General features: G+C 42.7%; 2 protein-coding genes across 3 annotated transcripts in view; both read right to left on the minus strand.

Annotated features, from left to right (window-relative positions):
- LOC138669868 (peptide methionine sulfoxide reductase MsrA-like) overlaps nt 1–22,738 on the minus strand; it is a 110,802-nt gene that overhangs the window by 57,596 nt on the left and 30,468 nt on the right. Inside the window, exon 3 of one of the 2 annotated variants that reach the window (XM_069756700.1) lies at nt 16,221–16,340. The exons of the other annotated variant lie outside the window; for it this stretch is intronic. Coding sequence (XP_069612801.1) covers nt 16,221–16,340 — 120 coding nt within the window. The remainder of the gene's footprint in view (nt 1–16,220; nt 16,341–22,738) is intronic. 2 annotated transcript variants of the gene reach the window in all.
- LOC138671471 (uncharacterized) lies at nt 844–2,803 on the minus strand. Its single transcript, XM_069759650.1, has 3 exons — nt 2,743–2,803; nt 1,997–2,153; nt 844–1,901 (listed from the first exon to the last, which is right to left on the minus strand). The coding sequence occupies exons 1-3, from the start codon at nt 2,801–2,803 to the stop codon at nt 908–910; spliced, it is 1,212 nt and encodes a 403-aa protein (XP_069615751.1). The 3' UTR covers nt 844–907.

A 22,738-nucleotide genomic window follows, 5' to 3' on the forward strand; every position in this document is an offset into this window, starting at 1 on the left:
GGGCGAACTGGAGACTCTAATGTCTTTAATGCGTCCATTATGGGTCGGCGGCTACGTGACAACCAGTTAAACCTCCCACCACCACAACAACTCCCAGGCTCCAATGCGGAAGCAGTGCCTTTTGTTTTGGTTGGAGATGAGGCCTTCCAACTGACGAGGCACGTCATGAGGCCTTATCCCAGGCGCAATCTGGACCACCGGTGGAGGGTATTTAATATGAGACTTTCCAGGGCGCGGAGACTGGTGGAATGTGCCTTTGGGATTCTTGTTGCCAAATGGCGTGTTCTCCAGTCTGCCATTCAACTCAGTGATGCTACAATCAATGAAGTAATAAAAGCCTGCGTTATTTTGCACAATTTTACCCGCATACATGATTGTTTCTCAGATAATATTGTTGATCACCTGATGGACAATGTGATTAGGCCTACCCCATATGTCCCTCCTCCGCGGGATCCCCTTTCTGGCCTCAAAGTTCGTAATGTATTCACAAATTATTTTGTGTCTCCTCAAGGTGCCACTCCCTGGCAAAAATATGCAATTTTTCATGTGTAATTTTGCTTTTTTATAAATATTTTTTGAGAAATCAAAAAAATCTTTCTGTTGTATTTAATTAATTTACATATGGTTATGAGCCTAGCATGTGTGTGTGATGTAATAATGATTGGCCGACAGACAATTTATTTTAGTTTTGGAACGTAGTTTTTACTCAAACTTCTTTTTTTGTTGAGGTTAGTTTTTGAAACTAAAGTTTTTGCCATAACCTCTTGTATGTCAACATTTTAAACTGCCAATATAAGCATTAAATAAAAAAAAACAGCCAAACAAAGTGCTATGTCAGCACAAAGAACATCAAGATAGAGAATAAAATATTATATAAACAAAAACTTAATAAAACAAAAACAAAAAATCACAAATCTTGATATGTTGGCGGTGGAGATGTGTCTAGTTCACGGTCCTCATCAGGTGGCCTTTGTAGGCCCAATTGTCCTTGACCCTGTGAGGATGTGGTACTGGCTGGAGGAGCATTAGGCATGTTCTGATGTTGGGCAGTAGGCAAATTTAGAAATGGATTCTGACTAAACCCATGATGTTCCTGAACATATGGCCTGGAATCATACCCCAAACCAAAATGGCCATGTTGTCCAAAGCCAGGTTGGGACCAGCCTCCAGCACTGGGTCTGGACAAGTGGCCATATTGGGATGGTTGATGATATCCAGCCATATGGTACTGAGGTTGCCATGGTGGGTTTTGTGTGGGTTGGGGTTGAGTTGTCGGCTCACGTGGAGGGGGTGCTTCAGATCCCTGTTGAGCATGCACCTGTTGGAATCTTTGAGGCCGCAGGATATTTTGTGGTGACATCTGCCACTGTTCTATCATCTCCATAAGCTGGTATGGGTTATTTGGGGGGGTGCATGCATCAATAAGGATCTGAATGCACCCTCTCGCACGAAGCCTCAACTCACGCTCTATGGGCCTCAAATATCGTGCCAGGCTCCTTGTAAAGCCCTCCTCACCATCATCCTCACGGACCCTTGCCAGGTAGCTCAACACCCCAGCATCAATATTTCTCCTACTTTGTAGGAGCTCTCTCCTGCGGCGAGCACGCTGGCTAAACAATCCAGCCTGTGGTGAGCGCTCAAGGGCAACTGTAGGGCTGCTGCTGTTTGCCTGCTCATTCTGGCTCGGTGGTTCTGCTGCTGCTGCTCCTGAAGACGGTGGTGCCTCTTCTTCTTGGGCTGCTGCTGCTTCTGGAGCTGCCTGGGCAGATGAGGAGGATCCTGGAGGGATGGAGCCTGAGGGATCCGAAGATGGTCCAGCCACCTCTTCTCCTTCCCCAACTGGGTCAATGAGTAACTCAGAATCTGACCCTGTCTCCCTGTCAGTGAGGTTAGACTGTGTTCTGTAATGTAAAAATATTTTGAGTACAAAATTGTTTTTTAAAAAAGAAAATCAATTTAAAACAAAAAAAAAATGTGTTGTGAGGTTTCTACTTACGTCCTGAGGTCCATGCTGGGGTTCAAGAAAGATAATCTATCAAAATAGATGTATTTCTTCTTTTTCGGAGGTGCATCTGCCTCACTTTTTTCCCGATGCTGCCTCTCCCTCCTGTACTGATTGCGGATACTCCGCCATCTTGTTGAAACAGCACCCACTGAAACAAAAAACATGAAACAAAGATATTAGCCCATTATGTACAGTGGTCACACAAGGTGTAATTGACTACACAGATTTTAGTGTAGCATACGAATATGCATTTGTGGAATACATTTATTAGTAACTTTGTGCAAATAAGACAATTATGATGTAATGCCACAAGGACAGAGTCCGCTACCCTCTATCCCAGAAAGAAACATATTAGAAAAACATTGTTAAGGGATAAATGTTAAAAACATTATTGTAATCCGTTTATCATGTACAGCACCATGTACGTACTGGTGGGCTTTCAATTAAGTTCTATACTAATCAATAAATTAATGATTACAAATTCAAAGTACTAATGTACTACTGATTCACAATAAAATTACATTACAAACATGAGTGTACTTACTTATTTGCCTCTGTGCCTCACGTGGCTGCTGCTCATAATGTGGGAATAGGGACACACACACACTCCTCCATGCTGCCTCTTTTTGTGCCCTGTTGGCATAGTTTGGATCTCTTTGATCCCATAGAACTGACCTTTCTTGGACCAAAATAAGCAGCATGTCCACATTAATTAGGTGAGACATGGTGTATCTCACTCCGTGGAGGCGTGCAGCAGACTTCCAGGTTCACTGTCTGGCTTTTTGAGCTAATTAGCATGTCTCAGCTTCCTGATTGAGCCATTTGGACAATTCCTGACACCTGCCTGAGTGTAGCGTATTTCTCGCAAGTCACACGCATGGTCCGTATGCATTCCGTATTTTGCGCACACCCATAGACTTTCATTGGCGTATTTTTTGCGCAATACGCTGACAAACGCAGCATGCTGCGATTTTCTACGGCCGTAGGAAGCCGTATAATACAGATGCGTAATATACGGCTGATAGGAACTGACCCATTGGGAATAATTGGGACGTTTGTTAGGCGTGTTTTACGGATGTATTTTATGCGCTCTTATGTCCGTAAAACTCGCTAGTGTGACGCCGGCCTTAGGCTGCAGTCACACTATCAGTATTTGGTCAGTATTTTACATCAGTATTTGTAAGCCAAAACCAGGAGTGGAACAAATAGAGGAAAAGTATAATAGAAACATATGCACCACTTCTGTATTTATCATCCACTCCTGGTTTTGGCTTACAAATACTGATGTAAAATACTGACCAAATACTGATAGTGTGACGGCAGCCTAAAGCTCGGCTCACATTTATCCTGCACTCTGCACCGAGTATTTGCATCAGGGTTTCCGTGTAAATCTCTGAAATATATGATTCAGACAGAACCCGGGCAGAAGATCCCCTATAATAATGGCAGATGAAGGCACAGTGGATGCTGTCTGACCTGTGATCCAGTGATGTTCATCTTTTTAGGCGAGCATAAAAGTGCAGTCGACCACAGAGAGACCAGATCGAGCCCAGAATAATCTCTGCTGTCTCACTGTAGTAACATAGTAACATAGTAACATAGTTAGTAAGGCCAAAAAAAGATATTTGTCCATCCAGTTCAGCCTATATTCCATCATAATAAATCCCCAGATCTACGTCCTTCTACAGAACCTAATAATTGTATGATACAATATTGTTCTGCTCCAGGAAGACATCCAGGCCTCTCTTGAACCCCTCGACTGAGTTCGCCATCACCACCCCCTCAGGCAAGCAATTCCAGATTCTCACTGCCCTAACAGTAAAGAATCCTCTTCTATGTTGGTGGAAAAACCTTCTCTCCTCCAGACGCAAAGAATACCCCCTTGTGCCCGTCACCTTCCTTGGTATAAACAGATCCTCAGTGAGTGGATCCATTGGGGGGGTTTCATGTGTCATATCACTCAGTGATTTAGATAGAAACCCCAAAGTAAGTGCTTAGCGTAGTTAAATGTAATCGTAAATGTTATGTAAAATGTTCCCAATAAAAGCTGCAACTCAAGCCACAAAAAGCAAGTCCCCACTCAGGTCTGTCATCTGTTAACAGAAATATAGAGGGCGTCAAAGGCTCTGGAAAAGCGAAATAGCTCCTCACCCCCAAAATAAATTCAGCAAATTCTGCACTCCCAAATCCAAATGCCCCTCTCTTGTTTGTTTCTGGAAAACACCCATGGAGAAAAAATAGTCACTACATCTGTAGATAAATTCCAAAAGGGGTATAATTTCCAAGAGGGGTCACTTGAAGGGTGATTCATCTTTTCTAGCACTTGGGGCTCTGAATATGGTGTCCGCAAACTATTCTAGGAAAATCTGTGCTCCAGGAGGCAAATAGTGCTCCATCTCTCCCTAAGTCTAGCCAGAGAAGCAGTACTGTACAGCCACATACTGGGTATTTCTACATTGAGCAGAAATTGTGGGACACATATTGCTGCCATTTTTACCCATTTCCCAGTATGAAAATGTAAAATCTGGGGTTAACACACAATCTTGGTGGTAAAAATGTAATTATTTTTCTTCACTGCCCAATGTTATAAAATTATGTGACAAACCTGTGGTGTCAATATGATCGCTGCATCCCTAAATGAATTGAGAGGTTTAGTTTATAAAATTGGGTTTCTTATGGGGGGTTCTACTGGTCTGGCACCTCAGGAACTCTACTAATGTGACATGGCACCCTCAAACCAGTACAGCTAAATCTGAACTTCAATATGGCGCTGCTTCCTGCTTCCCTTCTGTGCTTTTCACTGTGCCTTAAAAGTATTTTTCTACCACAAATGTGGTATCGGTGTACTCAGGTGAAATTGCACAACAAATTTTGGTGTCCGTTTTCTCATGTTACCCTTGTGAAAATGCAAAATTTGGGGCCCAAAAAATGTGGCAAAAATGTAATTTTTTTTTTTATTTTCACCACTTAATGTTATAAACTTCTAAGAAGCACCTACGGGTTCAAGGTGCTCACCACACATTTACATAAGTAGGGACTAGTTTCCAAATTTTTGTCACTTGTGGGGGGGTTACCACTGTTTAGGCACATCAGGAGCACTCCAAACGTGACATGGCGTCTGCTAATTATTCCAGCAAATTTTGTATTCAAAAAGTCAAATGGTGTAGATTCTTTTCCGAGCTCTGCAGTGCGCTCAAACAGTGTTTTTCCTCCTGTTACCCTTGCGAAAGTAAAAAAAATTGGATCTAAAGGAAAAATTTAGTGGAAAAAGTTAAGTTTATTTTTTTCCTTCCACATTCCATTAATTCCTGTGAATCACCAGAATGGTTAATACATTTCTTGAATATGGTTTTGAGTACCTTGAGGGGTGCAGATTTTAGAATGATGTCACTTTGGGGTATTTTCTGTCATATAGGCCCCTCAAAGTCACTTCAATGTGATGTGGTCCCAAATGTGATGTGGTCCCAAAATTTTGATGAAAAAATAAGAAATAGTTTGTCAACTTTTAACCCTTATAATTTCCTAACAAAAAAACAAATTGTTTCAACAATTGTACTGTTGTAAAGTAGACATGTGAGAAATGTTATTTATTAACTATTTTGTGTGATATGACTGATTTAAGGGTATAAATATAAAAAATTTAAAAATTGCTAAATTTTCCCTCCTCCCTCCCTCCCTCCCCCTCCCTCTCTATTCCCCGCCCCTCCTCTCCAGGTCAAGACACAAAATTCTAATAAAGTTCTTTGGAAAAAAAAAATTGCTAAATTTTCGCCAAAGTTTCGATATTGTTCAGGAATAATCATAAGTCATATCAAACCAATTTTACCACTACCATGAAGTACAAAGTGTCACAAGAAAACAGGACCTGCTGCAGTTCGCAGGCCTCAAGATGGCTTTCATCAGCCACATCTGAAGGGTCCAAGACGTTACAGAATCCAGATGGGAGTTATCGGGCTCGTGACAAGCGCAATAAGTCGCGCGCACCCTCCAAGGCTATCAGCCGGGGAAAACCATCCCCCACGGCTTCCAGCCACGCCAGCTGCCATGCAGTCGCACAAGACAGAGCCATAATTCCGCCATTGCATGGTTGTAATTAAGCTCGGGTGCACGACAGTCCATCATGCGCTCCAACGTTGGCTAACAACCAGGAATACGTATCGTAAGATTCCCTGGTGTCCAATCAGGCCATCGTGGTAGCGGGAGCCAGTTTCCTCATCCTGTGATATCACCCCATCAACATCAGCGGGAGCCGGGGTTACTCCAGGATCGGTGTACACTCCTCCAGAGTCACACTGCGGTGAGTGTTCCAAAGATAGCGAGGAACTGTTACGCTACGGGGGTAACTTAAAAGAAATGGAGCTAACCTTAGCGATAAAGGAGCTAATTCTACACCTATTACATCCGAGCAGTACAGTGGTGAACACTACAACAATACAGCAAATAGATTAATGGCTGCACTCAAAATTAATCTGTGCTAGAGCAAGGAAATGTGCGATACATGAAATGGGAATAGCATAATGGCTTGTGAAATATATGAAAAAAACACATGAGATTCTTACCACAAGATCTGGCCAAAAGTTGTGAGCCCATCCACCAATCGTCAAGGTAATCTCAGAACGGATGGGTACCTTAGCTGACTGCCTAGTGTGAACACTTACCTATGGCTAATAACGTGGTAAAGCCTGCTTATATAGGAAGCTCAGAACCAACTGTGTTAGGATGTAATTAAAATCACAGCATGGTGAAGGGCGGGGCGTTCAAGTCAGAAAAAATAGTACATAGTAAATATAAAAAAACTGACTGAACAGCAATCTAGTCTGAACTGGTGCATAACCAAAAAAGTCATATAGCAAATAGATTAATGGCTGCACTCAAAATTAAACACTTACCTATGGCTAATAACGTGGTACATCCTAACACAGTTGGTTCTGAGCTTCCTATATAAGCAGGCTTTACCACGTTATTAGCCATAGGTAAGTGTTCACACTAGGCAGTCAGCTCAGGTACCCATCCGTTCTGAGATTACCTTGACGATTGGTGGATGGGCTCACAACTTTTGGCCAAATCTTGTGCTAAGAATCTCATGTGTTTTTTTCATATATTTCACAAGCCATTATGCTATTCCCATTTCATGTATCGCACATTTCCTTGCTCTAGCACAGATTAATTTTGAGTGCAGCCATTAATCTATTTGCTATATGACTTTTTTGGTTATGCACCAGTTCAGACTAGATTGCTGTTCAGTCAGTTTTTTTATATTTACTATTTTTTATATTTTTTATATTTACTACAACAATACAGTCAGCGAGTCTACACAAAGACGTGTTTTTCTGTGGGATCAGCCCGCTAGGCGGTCATATAGACCAGGAGACTAGACAAAAAATTTGGAACAACAATTATGTTGACATATGGTCGCTGCTATCAGTCGACCAACAAACAGTGGATAAAGCTAACGAACGGGTTTATGATAGGAATAGATAAAAATAGCATTAACTATGAATAATTGGCTTCAGGCCTTCGCAGAATTGGGCTGTATCTAGGCCAGAAGCATATGGAATGCTGCTCCGAATTATTTATATATCAGGACATGATAAATAGTTCATACAAATCGCATGGCGGTTCAGCCTGACGGCGGTATGACGAGGAGTTCCACAGGCGGCTGGCCCTACAGCCCAATCTAGGGTGGAGAGTTAAAGTGACAGACGTATGGTTGCGACTGATGCTGCCGCAGAAGCAGCCCCCCTTTTCAGCTACGACCACTAATTACTCCGCAGCTGCAGGTCAAAACTCAGTGGTTGTACGAAAACCCGGGGCCTGCTGGCTATTTAACGAGGGAAACTGCCGTTTCCACGTGCTATGCAAATTCAGATATGACTGCTCAGCTTGCGGGGGGGGGACACCTAGCGTCAAGGTGCACTCTCCAGCCATATAAAGCGCCTACAAGGCAGAACCCCAGTGAGCGTAACCGCGATCGGCCCCTGGTTAGACCTCTAACCCAATAAAAAAGCAGCACAGCAACTACAAGCTGGCTTTACGGACGGGGTTTTTATCCCCTTCAAGTTTACAAGAACGTCAACCCTATCTGATAACCTAAAATCTGCTTGTGAATTTCCCGAAATCCTAAGACAAAAAATACAAAAGGAGGTGAAACTAGGTAGAATAGCAGGCCCCTTTCAGTCTCTACCCTTCAAAAATATCAAAATATTGCCATTAGGCATTATACCCAAAAAGGAACCCAGTAAATATTGTTTAATCCATCATCTGTCTCACCCAAACGGCGAATCGGTTAATGACGCTATCTCCCCAGAAGAAGCTTCTGTCACATACGCGTCTTTCGATAAGGTGGTGGAACTAGTTCGGGCAGCCGGACCTGGCGCCCTGCTAGCCAAATCAGACATAGAATCGGCATTCTGTTTACTACCTCTGCACCCCGAATATTTCCACCTACTGGACTGCAAAGTGGACCAAGCACTATTATTTTGATATGTGTTTACCAATGGGATGTTCCATCTCATGTCACTATTTCGAATTATTCAGTACCTTCTTGGATTGGGTAGTTCGATATGAAACAGGCAGCAAATCCCTAATTCATTACCTCAACGATTTTTTGTTTGTCAGACCCAGAAATTCTAAACTCTGCTCCGATCTACTAGAGAAATTCAAAGCTATCTCACGGCAATTCGGCATACCATTATCGCCCGAAAAAACAGAGGGACAGTGCAACGTATTGCCTTTCTTAGGAATCGAAATAGACACCAATTCAATAGTTTTCCGCTTACCGATGGATAAAACACAGCAGATGTTGAAAGGCTTCCACAAAGTTAAAGAAGTAATCCTCCAGCAAATGCAGGCATTATTGGGTCTACTGACGTTCGCCTGCCACGTAATGCCGGCTGGCAGAGCATTCTCGCGCAGACTATCGTTGGCAACAAAAGACGCTTCTCAGCCCGGTCATAGAATTAGGCTCACGTTCCTGCAATCGTACAACGGTCATAAATGTGTCATGGCTAGAGAGACTGCAAGCAAGGACCTTGGACTGGCAATAGGGTGGAGCAAAAAAGAGGGTTTTGCAGCAATCTGCAAAAACCAATGGTGCAAATACGATTGGCCGGAGCTATGGACCACATCAAACGCGTGACCCAGCCCTATGGGAAATGTTTGCAATTGTGGCGGCTGTTGAGATATGGGCTAATCAGTTGATAAACATGAACATTCGTTTCCAAACAAAAAATATGAAAACAGCAAGGAGTCTAAACCACATGTCATCCTCATCCTAGCGCTGCTATGCCTAGAAAGCAATATTTGGTGTAGAGCCACCACTGTGGTGGAAGTAGACGACAATATAATTAACTCACTGTTATTTTCCAATTGGCAGGCTTTCAGAATCCAGCATCCCAATGCGCAGCCCCGGGGTATTCAGTGTCCACTATCCCTGTGGGACACAGTGGCCAATCACTGATGCCCTTAATCTGGGACTCCATTTCGCCGGCTACCTAGCAGGTCTATGGTAAGGCTTGGGAGGACGGGTGCTCATTACTTCAGGGTAGGCCAGTTGATAAATGCGACTGAACACGAGGTGCCGTGAGGGTCGAATTTCTACTAAGGCTGAAGGAAAGCGGGGCGTCGGGGACGTCGGCGCAACGGAAATTATCAGTGTTAGCCTTTTTCTTTCAACTACTGGGATGGGCAGACATAATAAAGTTCTTTTTTATTAAGCAAGCCATTAAAGGATTGAAAACGCTTCAGCCAAGCCAAGAATGTAGCTGCCCCATTTCACTGAGGCTATTGCATGACATGATTTCAATATCCCCATCAGTCTGCATATCGCAATACGAGGCGGTCCTGATATCGGCAGCTTTTGCGATCGCCTTTTTTGGAGCACTGCGCATTAGCGAATTACTACCACGGTCAAAAAACGCGTCGGAAGGAGGCCTAATTAATGAGGACATAGTCATATGCAGCGACGCTGTACGCATTCGGGTGAGAAAATCCAAGTGCGATCCCACCAGTAGGGGCACATGGGTCCTGGTTAACTCTACAGACGGCCCAGTTTGCCTGCTAAAAATCATCCAAAGATACGTTGGAATAAAACACGCAAGTAGATTTTTCTTCACTCATATAGACGGGTCCTCTCTGACCAAGTACCAATTCCAGGCAATGACAAGCTATGCTTGAAAAAAATAGGTGCTAATCCAAAGGAGTATGGAACACATTCGTTCCGGATCAGGGCAGCCACAGAACCAGCTAGAACAGGAGTGTCAGAGGTCGAGGTGCAGAGAATGGGACGTTGGAAGTCCAACATGCTTCGCCAGATACATAAGACCTGATTTGCTGAATTAACATATGTTGTCTCTTACAGGAGTAGAAGTTTGGGTTGTAGGACATTCCTATGTCTACTGGGTGGAAAAAAGGGCCACACTGCGGCCGAGAGGAACAAGTCTTGGCCTCCCAGGCCTAGAAGTTAACTGGAGGGGTATCAGAGGACTCCAATAGAAACAGGTTTTCAAAGAAATGGTTGACATAGCAAGGAGGGCGAAACACCCGGTGATAATAGTGTTACACGCGGGTGGCAATGATCTAGGCAAGCAAAAGGTGGCCGACCTGTACAAATGGATGACAGCGGATATGGAACGGTTCAGCTGTTTATTCACAAATATGATACTGGTGTGGTCGGAGATGATACCACAGGCCGTCTGGCGTGGCGCAAGAGATAAAAAAGCCATAGATTGCACAAGAAGGAAATTCAATGCTCGGATCGGAAAATTTGTGAGGGTAAAGGGCGGTATCGTAATTCGTCACCACCAGCTGCAAGGAAATAACACGGTACTATTACGAACGGACGGAGTTCACCTAACGGATATTGACCTCGATATTTTTCAGTCTGGATAACAGGATGAGGTTGAACAGGCTCTAAGGTTGTTGAGTGGGGGTCAGAGTCCCATGTAGGTCATACACGCGATCCTCAGTGGCGGAAGAAGCAGAGGAGGGCAAAGGTTCGTAACCGCTCATTGGACCCATTCACCTGTCGATCATGGACAGGAGCTCGGCGCAAGCCGCCCGTTACGAAATGTAATTGCCTTTTTCTGCTTATGTAATTAATAAACTGACCAACCTGTTAAACTCACCTAGGACAGTGTGTGTTTCATTGCCGGATTGGTGGGAGAGTGGAAGGCACTGGTTACGACACACAGGTCTCTACAGTCTGGCAGGCACGGTCCTGTTTAAAGTGCGTGCCTCTGACTGGGGTGCACATATAGCAAACAACAATAAAATACAGTCAGTGCCCAGTTCCCCCCTCGCACCACTCCTCTTGATGATGCACTAATTAGGATGCCCCTGCCGGCCAATGGTCCCTAAAGGGGAAGGGTCCTACTGCCACATCTACAGGGGTTAAATCCAGGTGTCCGTTCCAGTAACTTCCTCTTTTCCCCGGCGGACACCTGGAAGCTTTTTTGGATTAAATAAAAGTAAAAAAAATTTCCACAAAATTATCCCGGTGCCACAGCTTTTTAAAGGTTATATGTCTCTATGACATATCAAAAGAATTCTAAAAGTGCAGTTACTCTTTAACTAGAAATTCTTGTTCTTCTATCAGTAAATAAATATATGTGTGTGTTGAACGGAGGCCACCATTGTTTTAGTGCATTTAACCCCTTCATGACCCAGCCTATTTTGACCTTAATGACCTGGCCGTTTTTTGCAATTCTGACCATTGTCCCTTTATGAGGTAATAACTCGGGAACGCTTCAACGGATCCTAACGGTACTGAGATTGTTTTTTTCGTGACATATTAGGCTTCATGATAGTGGTAAATTTAGGTCAATAATTTTTGCGTTTATTTGTGAAAAAAATGGAAATTTGGCTAAAATTTTGAAAATTTCGCAATTTTCAAATTTTGAATTTTTATTCTGTTAAACCAGAGAGTTATGTGACACAAAATAGTTAATAAATAGCATTTCCCACATGTCTACTTTACATCAGCACAATTTTGGAAGCAAAATTTTTTTGCTAGAAAGTTATAAGGGTTAAAATTTGACCAGTGATTTCTCATTTTTACAACAAAATTTACAAAACCAGGGATCACCTCACATTTGAAGTCAGTTTAAAGGGTCTGTATGGCTGAAAATACCCAAAAATGACACCATTCTAAAAACTGAACCCTTCAAGGTACTCAAAACCATATTGAAGAAGTTTATTAACCCTTCAGGTACTTCACAACAGCAGAAGCAACATGGAAGGAAAAAATGAACATTTTAGTCACAAAAATGATGTTTTAGCAACAATTTTTTTATTTTCCCAAGGGTAAAAAGAGAAACTGGATGCCAAACGTTATTGTACAATTTGTCCTGAGTATGCCGATACCTCATATGTGGGGAGGAACCACTGTCTGGGCGCACGACAGGGCTCTGAAGGGAAGGAGTGCCATTTGACTTTTTCAATGCGGACACCATGTCGCGTTTAGAGAGCCCCTGTGTGCCTAAACAATGGAGCTCCCCACAAGTGACCCCATTTTGGAAACTAGACCCCCCAAGGAGCTTATCTAGATGCATAGTGAGCACTTTGAACCCCCAGGTGCTTCACAAATTGATCCGTAAAAATGAAAAAGTACTTTTTTTTCACAAAAAAATTCTTTTAGCCTCGATGTTTTCATTTTGACATGGGCAACAGGATAAAATGGATCCTAAAATGTGTTGGGCAATTTCTCCTGAGTACACCGATACCTCATATGTGGTCACAAACCACTGTTTGTGCACACGGCAAGGCTCGGAAGGGAAGGAGCGCCATTTGACTTTAGAATTTGCTTTAGAAATTTGCTCCAATCGTTAGCGGACACCATGTCGTGTTTGGAGAGCCCCTGTGTGCCTAAACATTGGAGCTCCCCCACATGTGACCCCATTTTCGAAACTAGACCCCCCAAGGAACTTATCTAGATGCATAGTGAGCACTTTGAACCCCCAGGTGCTTCACAAATTGATCCGAAAAATGAAAAAGTACCTTTTTTTTCACAAAAAATTTCATTTAGCCTCAATTTGTTCATTTCCACATGAGCAACAGGATAAAATGGATCATAAAATTTATTGGGCAATTTCTCCTGAGTACACTGATACCTCACATGTGGGGGTAAACCACTGTTTGGGCACGCGGCAGGGCTCGGAAGGCAAGGAGCGCCATTTGACTTTTTGAATGAAAAATTAACTCCAATCGTTAGCGGACACCATGTCGTGTTTGGAGAGCCCCTGTATGCCTAAACATTGGAGCTCCCCCACATGTGACCCCATTTTGGAAACTAGACCTCCCATGGAACTAATCTAGATGTGTGGTAACCACTTTAAACCCCCAAGTGCTTCACAGAAGTTTATAACGCAGAGCCATGAAAAAAAAAATCATTTTTCTTTCCTCAAAAATTATTTTTTAGCCTGCAATTTTTTATTTTCACAAGAGTAACAGGAGAAATTGGACCCCAAAAGTTGTTGTCCAGTTTGTAGTGAGTATGCTGATTCCCCATACGTGGGGGGGAACCACTGTTTGGGCACACGTCGGGGCTCAGAAGGGAAGTAGTGACTTTTGAAATGCCGACTTTGATGGAATGGTCTGCGGGCGTCACGTTGCGTTTGCAGAGCCCCTGATGTGCCTAAACAGTAGAAACCCCCACAAGTGACCCCATTTTGGAAACTAGAGCCCCCAAGGAACTTATCTAGATGTGTGGTAACCACTTTAAACCCCCAAGTGCTTCACAGAAGTTTATAACGCAGAGCCGTGAAAATAAAAAATAATTTTTCTTTCCTCAAAAATTATGTTTTAGCAAGCAATTTTTTATTTTCACAAGGGTAACAAAAGAAATTAGACCCCAATAGTTGTTTCCCAGTTTGTCCTGAGTATGCTGGTACCCCATATGTGGGGGTAAACCACTGTTTGGGCACACATCGGGGCTCGGAAGGGAGGGAGCACCATTTGACTTTTTGAACGCAAGATTGGCTGGAATCAATGGTGACGCCATGTTGTGTTTGGAGACCCCTGATGTGCCTAAACAGTGGAAACCCCTCAATTCTAACTTCAACACTAACCCCAACACACCCCTAACCCTAATCCCAACTGTAGCCATAACCCTAATCCCAACCCTAACCCCAACACACCCCTAACCACAACCCTAACCCCAACACACCCGTAACCTCAATCCCAACCCTAATCCTAACCCTAATCCCAACCATAGCCCTAATCCCAACTCTAACCACAACTTTAACCACAACGCACCCCTAACCCTAACCATAACCCTAACCCTAACCACAAGCCTAATATTTTCCCTATTTCCAACCCTAGCCCTAATTCCAACCCTAACTCTAATTCCAACCCTAACCCTAAGGCTATGTGCCCACGTTGCGGATTCGTGTGAGATTTTTCCGCACGATATTTGAAAAATCCGCAGGTAAAAGGCACTGCGTTTTACCTGCAGATTTACAGTGGATTTCCAGTGTTTTTTTGTGTGGATTTCACCTGCGGATTCCTATTGAGGAACAGGTGTAAAACGCTGCGGAATCCGCACAAAATTGACATGCTCCGGAAAATACAACGCAGTGTTTCCGCATGGTATTTTCCGCACCATGGGCACAGCGGATTTGGTTTTCCATAGGTTTACATGGTACTGTAAACCTGATGGAAAACTGCTACAAATTCGCAACGGGCGGCCAATCCGCTGCGGATCCACGGCCAATCCGCTGCGGATCCACGGCCAATCCGTTGCGGATCTGCAGCCAAATCCGCACCGTGTGCACATACCCTAACCCTAACCCTAGCCCTAACCCTAGCCCTAACCCTAGTTCTAACCCTAACCCTAGTGGGAAAAAAATATATATTTTCTTTATTTTATTATTGTCCCTACCTATGGGGGTGATTAGGGGGGGGGTCATTTACTATGTTTTTTATTTTGATCACTGTGATAGCTTTTATCACAGTGATCAAAATATACCTGGAACGAATCTGCCGGCAGATTCGGCGGGCGCACTGCGCATGCGCCCGCTATTTTGGAAGATGGCGGCGCCCATGGAGAAGACGGATGGACACCAGGAGGCTCGGTAAGTATGAGGGGGGAGATCGGAGCATGTGGGGGATCGGAGCACGGGGGGAGCGGGCAGGAGGACGGGGGAGCAGACAGGACAACAGAGGGGAGCGGAGCACAGAATAGAGGACTGGGGAGGTGATCGATGGCGGTGGGGGGGGCACATCAAGGTTTCCAGCCATGGCCGATGATATTGCAGAATATCATCGGCCATGGCTGGATTGTAATATTTCACCAGTTTTTATAGGTGAAATATTACAAATCGCTCTGATTGGCAGTTTCACTTTCAACAGCCAACCAGAGTGATCGTAGCCACCCCCCCTGGGCTGAAGTACCACTCACCTGTCCCTGCAGATCGGGTGAAATTGGAGTTAACCCTTTCACCCGATCTGCAGGGACGCGATCCCTCCATGACGCCACATAGGTGTCACAGGTCGGATTGGCACAGACTTTCATGACGCCTACGTGGCGTCAAAGGTCGGGAAGGAGTTAATAGCTAAAAGCAAAAACTGGCTAACCTTCATGTAGAAGGTGTGTACAGATTTATGTGTATAAAGAATGCTAAAGTAGGTAACAGGTAGCATTATAAAATGAATTCCAAGCCTGATTCACATGTCCATGTTTAAACACATATGCAAAAAAATGGTACCATCACCAGTGTTGTCCATTTTTACCATCAGTTTGTTATCATTGTGTCCATTTTTAACATCAGTGTGTCGTCCGTGCGTCCGTTGTTACCATCAGTGTGTCATCTGTGAGTCTGTTTTTATCATCAGTGCGTCGTCCGTTGTTAACATCAGTGTGTCATCAGTGTGTCATCCGTATGTCCGCTTTCACCATCACTCTCATCAGTGGTTTTCACAGATGGATAAAGGAAGAAAGAAACAAAGCTTTTCTTATAATTTTCAATGTTAGACATGAATGGCACACGGACGCCATCCCTGTGCTGTAGATGTTTTTCACGGACCCATAGACTTGTATTGGCCCTTGTCATTTGTGCTGCTAGAAAGAAACTGACATGTCTGTTTTGCACAGACACTGTCTGTGAAGAACACGGACACTTGAGCAGCACCATAGATTAAAATGGGTATGTGTTGTATCTGTGAAAAAAAACCAGATACATCACGGACGTCTGAATGAGGCCTAAGAGAAAGTACTTACCAGTGCACACTTCTTCATATGTGGGATTCTTTGTAAAACCTCCTGCATAACCCACTTGGGTAGAGAAGACCCCCTTCTGTCTCCAGAACAGTCGTTCAACTCCCCAGAAACAGCCCATGCCTGTAAAGTGTCAAAAGGTGACAGTCAGGATAAGACTTCCATGTAGCGCTGCTCTTTAACCCCTTTCTGACATTAGACGTAATAATCTGTCAAGATGACCTGGGTCTATCTGACCAGGGATAGATTATTACGTCTACATGATCGCACACACGGATGGTGTGGGGCTCTCCAAATTGGACATGACATGGACTAATGATTCCAGGAAATGTTACACTCAAAAAGTCAAATGACACTCCTTCCATTCCGAGCCATGCCATGCCCCCAGAAATGTTTCTACAAGATTGGGGAGTCCATCACTCCTCTGTGGGTCATTTGCATTAAAGCTGTTCCATCCTGCATGTCCACATGGATATTCCTTCTCTGAACCCTGCTTATACAAGTACTATACAGATGATCAGGTTTTAAATACATCAGATAGGGATTATATACATTAGATATGACTGCTCTATAAGGGTATAGCTTGACGATTGGTGGAGCAGCTTAGTATACATTTTTTTGCAAAAAAACATATCAACTAAATACCCTGTTTTTTTCCATCTTCTGACTAGCACTTGCTTATTACTATGATTTTTTTTACAACAGAGTATTTTTGACCTCACTGTGCTCTTTTGTGTCTTCAAGTGTCTTGATGGTGTGAACAGGTTCCTACAGACTTGTTCAATGTGCAAGTAGTCCATGTGTTTCTGGTTCTATAATTGTTCTCTTGTTTTTATAAGACTGGGGAGTCCATCACTCCTCTGTTGGTCATTTGCATTAAAGCTGTTCCATCCTGCATGTCCACATGGATATTCCTTCTCTGAACCCTGCTTATACAGGTACTATACAGATGATAAGGTTTTAAATACATCAGATAGGGATTATATACATTAGATAGGACTGCTCTATAAGGGTATACCTTGAGGATTGGTGGAGCAGCTTAGTATACATTTTTTTGCAAAAAATGTATCAACTAAATACCCTGTTTTTTTCCATCTTCTGACTAACACTTGCTTATTACTATGTTTTTTTTTTTACAACAGAGTATTTTTGACCTCACTGTGCGCTTTTGTGTCTTCAAGTTTCTTGATGGTGTGAACAGGTTCCTACAGACTTGTTCAATGTGCAAGTAGCCCATTTGTTTCTGGTTCTATAATTGTTCTCTTGTTTCTACAAGACTGGGGAGTCCATCACTCTTCTGTGGGTCATTTGCATTAAAGCTGTTCCATCCTGCATGTCCAAATGGATATTCCTTCTCTGAGCCCTGCTTATACAGGTACTATACAGAGGAACAGGTTTTAAATACATCAGATAGGGATTATATACATTAGATAGGACTGCTCCATAAGGGTATACCTTGACGATTGGTGGAGCAGCTTAGTATACATTTTTTTGCAAAAAAACCGTATCAACTAAATACCCTGTTTTTTTCCATCTTCTGACTAGCACTTGCTTATTACTATGATTTTTTTTTACAACAGAGTATTTTTGACCTCACTGTGCTCTTTTGTGTCTTCAAGTTTCTTGATGGTGTGATCAGGTTCCTACAGACTTGTTCAATGTGCAAGTAGCCCACGTGTTTCTGGTTCTATAATTGTTCTCTTGTTTCTACAAGACTGGGGAGTCCATCACTCCTCTGTTGGTCATTTGCATTAAAGCTGTTCCATCCTGCATGTCCAATTGCACAACAAATTGTATGGTGTACTTTCTCCTGTTACCCTTATGAAAATGCATTATTTTGTGCTGAAAACATATTTGTGGGAAAAATTAGATTTTTTTTTTTTTACAGCTCAACGTTAGAAACTTCAGTGAAGCACCTGAGAGATCAATGTGCTCACCACACATCTAGATCAGTTCCTTGAGGGGTTTAGTTTCCAAAATGGTGTCTTGTGATGGATTTGCACTGTTTAGGCACATCAAGGGCTCTAAAAACGCGACATGGCATTGGCCAATTGCTCCAGCAAATTTTGCATTCAAAAAGTCAAATGACGCTCCTTCCCTTCCGAGCTCTGCCGTGTGCCGAAACAGTCATTTTATCCCTCATATAGGGTACCTGCATGCTCAGGAGAAATTGGACCCAAAAATTCTTGCGTAATTTCTCCTGTTAACATTATCAAGATAAGAAAAATTAGATCTGAAATCAATATTTTGTGAAAACAAGTTAAATGTTAATTTTTTCTTTTTCCAAAAATTCCTGTGAAGCACCTGAAAGGTTAATAAACTTAACGAATGTGGTTTTGAGTACCTTGAGGCGTGCAGTTTTCAGAATGGTGTCACTTTTGGGTATATTCTTTCATATAGATCCCTCAAAGTGACTTCAAATGTGAGGTGGTCCTTAAAAAAAATGGTTTTGTAAATTTTATTGGAAAAATGAAAAATCGCTGGTCAACTTTTAACTGTTATGATCCGGTGACATAGGAGCTGCATGAGAACTTTCACTGGAGAAGGTGTCCACTATACTGACCGCAATCCTGAACTTAACAACGACGCAACTAGAAGTAGCAGTGGAGTGTACCTAACACACCTAGACACCTCGTCACAGCCGGAGGACTAAATACCCCTAAAGATGGAAATTGGAATACTATCTTGCCTCAGAGAAAATCCCCAAAGGATAGACAGCCCCCCACAAATATTGGCGGTGAGTCGGAGAGGAAAAAACATACACAGGCAGAAAAACAGGATTTAGCATAGGAGGCCACTCTAGCTAGATAGGACCGGATAGGACAGAGTTCTGTGCGGTCAGTATTAAAACCCTTCAAAACATACACAGCAGAATATACAAAAAACACTTCCTACATCTACTAAAAGATGTAGGAGCATAAATCTGCAACTCTAGTGAATCCTACAATCAGAGCAGGAATAAAACTGAAACAAGCACACAGCAGTGTGCCACAGATACAAAAACCAAACACTTATCTTTGCTGAATTTGGCAGCAACAGGAGAAGCCAGAAAGTGATCCAACACTTCACAAGTAACATTGACAACTGGAAAGGGCTAAAGGATCCTGCACACCTAAATATCCCAGTCAGAATTGTAATCATCCGATACACCTGGCCAGGACTGCGAGTCAGAGACATCTGCATTCCCACCAACAACCACTGGAGGGAACCCAAGAGCAGAATTCACAACATTTAACCTTTATAACATCCCTACAAAATTGCTGATGTAAAGTAGACATGTGGGAAATGATATTTATTAACTATTTTGTGTGACTATTTTGCAATTTTCCAACTTTGAATTTTTATGCCCTTAAATCACACAGATATGTCACACAAATTACTTAAGTAACATTTCCCACATGTCTACTTTACATCAGCACAATTTTGGAACCAAATTTTTTTTCTTAGGGAGTTATAAGGGTTAAAAGTTGACCAGCAATTTCTCATTTTTACAACACCATTTTTTTAGGGACCACATCACATTTGAAGTCACTTTGAGGGGTCTATATGATAGAAAATATCCAAACGTTACACTATTCTTAAACCTGCACCCCTCAAGATGCGCAAAAACACATTCAAGATGTTTATTAACCCTTCTTCACAGGAATTTATTAGGAGTTTATAAATGTATTTATCAGGAGTTTATTAATTCCCTGCTTCACAGAAATTTTTGGAATGTTTAAAAAACACGAACCTTTAACTTTTTTTTCACAAACAAAAAGTACTTTAGATCCAAATTTTTCTATTTTCCCAAGGGTAAAAGGAGAAATTGGACCCAAAAGTTATTGTGTAATGTGTCCTGAGTATGCTGATACCCCATATGTGGGGGGGGGGGACCACTGTTTGGGTGCATGGCAGAGCTCAGAAGGGAAGGAGCACCGTTTGACTTTTTCAACGCAAAATTGGCTGGAATTGAGATAGGACACCATGTACCATTTGGAGAGCCCCTGATGTGCCTAAACAGTGGAAACCCCCCTCCACAAGTAACACCATTTTAGAAACTAGACCTCCCAAGGAACTTATATAGATGTGTGGTGGGAACTTTGAACCCCCAAGGGCTTCACAGAAGTTAAAAACTTAAAAAATCATATTTTTTCCACAAAAATTATTTTTTTCACCCCCCAATTTTAATTTTCCCAAGGGTAACAGGACCCCAAAGGTTATTGTGCAATTTGTCCTGAGTATGTTGATTCCTAATATGTGGGGGTAAACCATGTCAAGTTTGGAGAGCCCCGGCTGTGGCCAAACAGTGGAAACCCCAAAAAATGACACCATTTTGGAAACTAGACCCCCTGAGAAACTTATCTAGTTGTGTGGTGAGCACTTTGAACCCTCACAGGCTTCACAGAAGTTTATAGCGTAGTCGTAAAATTAAAAAATCATATTTTTTCCACAAAAAAATGATCTTTTCACCCCCAATTTGAATTTGCCCAAGGGTAACAGGACCTCAAAACTTATTGTGCAATTTGTCCTGAGTACGCTGATACCTCATATGTGGGGGTAAATGTTGTGAATTCTGTGGCAGAGCTCCCTCCTGTGGTCACAAGTGGTACTTCGGCTGGTTCTCTCTGTGAGCTTCCGTTGATGGAGGAAAGTGGTACTGCGGCTTCTGAGTTTCCTTCCTCAGGTGATGTGGTGAAGTCGTTAGGTGCTGCTCTATTTAACTCCACCTAGTGCTTTGATCCTGGCCTCCAGTCAGTGTTCTAGTATTGGACCTGTTTCCTCCTGGATCGTTCCTGTGGCCTGCTGCTCTGCATAGCTAAGTTCCTCTTTGCTATTTGTTTGCTGTTTTTTTCTGTCCAGCTTGTCAATTTGTTTTTTTCTGCTTGCTGGAAGCTCTGGGACGCAGAGGGTGTACCTCCGTGCCGTTAGTTCGGTACGGAGGGTCTTTTTGCCCCCTTTGCGTGGTTTTTGTAGGGTTTTGTGTTGACCGCAAAGTTACCTTTCCTATCCTCGCTTTGTTCAGAAAGTTGGGCCTCACTTTGCTAAATCTATTTCATCTCTACGTTTGTCTTTTCATCTTAACTCACAGTCATTATATGTGGGGGCTGCCTTTTCCTTTGGGGTATTTCTCTGAGGCAAGGTAGGCTTTTTTTCTATCTTCAGGCTAGCTAGTTTCTCAGGCCGTGCCGAGTTGCATAGGGAGCGTCAGGCGCAATCCACGGCTGCCTTTAGTGTTGTTGGAGAGGATTAGGGATTGCGGTCAACAGAGTTTCCACGTCTCAGAGCTCGTTCTTGTTTTTTGGGTTATTGCCAGGTCACTGTATGTGCGCTGACCTCTATGTCCATTGTGGTACTGAATTACCTTTCATAACAGTACTGGAGGCCAAAAGTACTAATGATTCTCAATAGAGGGAAAAAAGAAGTTCTGAGACCATTTTTTTTTTTTTGCACTGTGTTTTGCCTTTTTTTTCCCCTAGACATTTGGGTGGTTCAGGACACAGGTGCAGCAATGGACATTAAAGGTCTGTCTTCATGTGTGGATCAGCTCACGGCAAGAGTACAAAGTATTCAAGACTTTGTGGTTCAGAATTCTATGTTAGAACCGAGAATTCCTATTCCTGATTTGTTTTTTGAAGATAGAACTAAATTTCTGAGTTTCAAAAATAATTGTAAACTATTTCTGGCTTTGAAACCTCGCTCCTCTGGTGACCCAGTTCAACAAGTTAGGATCGTTATTTCTTTTTTGCGTGGCGACCCTCAGGACTGGGCATTTTCTCTTGCGTCAGGAGATCCTGCATGAAGAAATATCGATGCATTTTTCCTGGCGCTCGGATTGCTGTACGATGAGCCTAATTCTGTGAATCAGGCAGAGAAGAATTTGCTGGCTTTGTGTCAGGGTCAGGATGAAATAGAGGTATATTGTCAGAAATTTAGAAAGTGGTCCGTACTCACTCAGTGGAATGAAGGTGCGCTCGCAGCTATTTTCAGAAAAGGTCTCTCTGAAGCCCTTAACCCCTTTACCCCCAAGGGTGGTTTGCACGTTAATGACCGGGCCAATTTTTACAATTCTGACCACTGTCCCTTTATGAGGTTATAACTCTGGAACGCTTCAATGGATCCTGGTGATTCTGACATTGTTTTCTCGTGACATATTGTACTTCATGACAATGGTAAAAATTATTTGATAGTACCTGCGTTTATTTGTGAAAAAAACGGAAATTTGGCGAAAATTATGAAAATTTCGCAATTTTCCAACTTTGAATTTTTATGCAATTAAATCACAGAGATATGTCACACAAAATACTTAATAAGTAACATTTCCCACATGTCTACTTTACATCAGCACAATTTTGGAACCAAAATTTTTTTTTGTTAGGGAGTTATAAGGGTTAAAAGTTGACCAGCAATTTCTCATTTCTACAACACCATTTTATTTTAGGGACCACATCTCATTTGAAGTCATTTTGAGGGGTCTATATGATAGAAAATACCCAAGTGTGACACCATTCTAAAAACTACACCCCTCAAGGTGCTCAAAA

This window comes from Ranitomeya imitator, chromosome 3 (genome assembly GCF_032444005.1).
Source record: "Ranitomeya imitator isolate aRanImi1 chromosome 3, aRanImi1.pri, whole genome shotgun sequence".
NCBI classification, from domain to species: domain Eukaryota; kingdom Metazoa; phylum Chordata; class Amphibia; order Anura; family Dendrobatidae; genus Ranitomeya; species Ranitomeya imitator.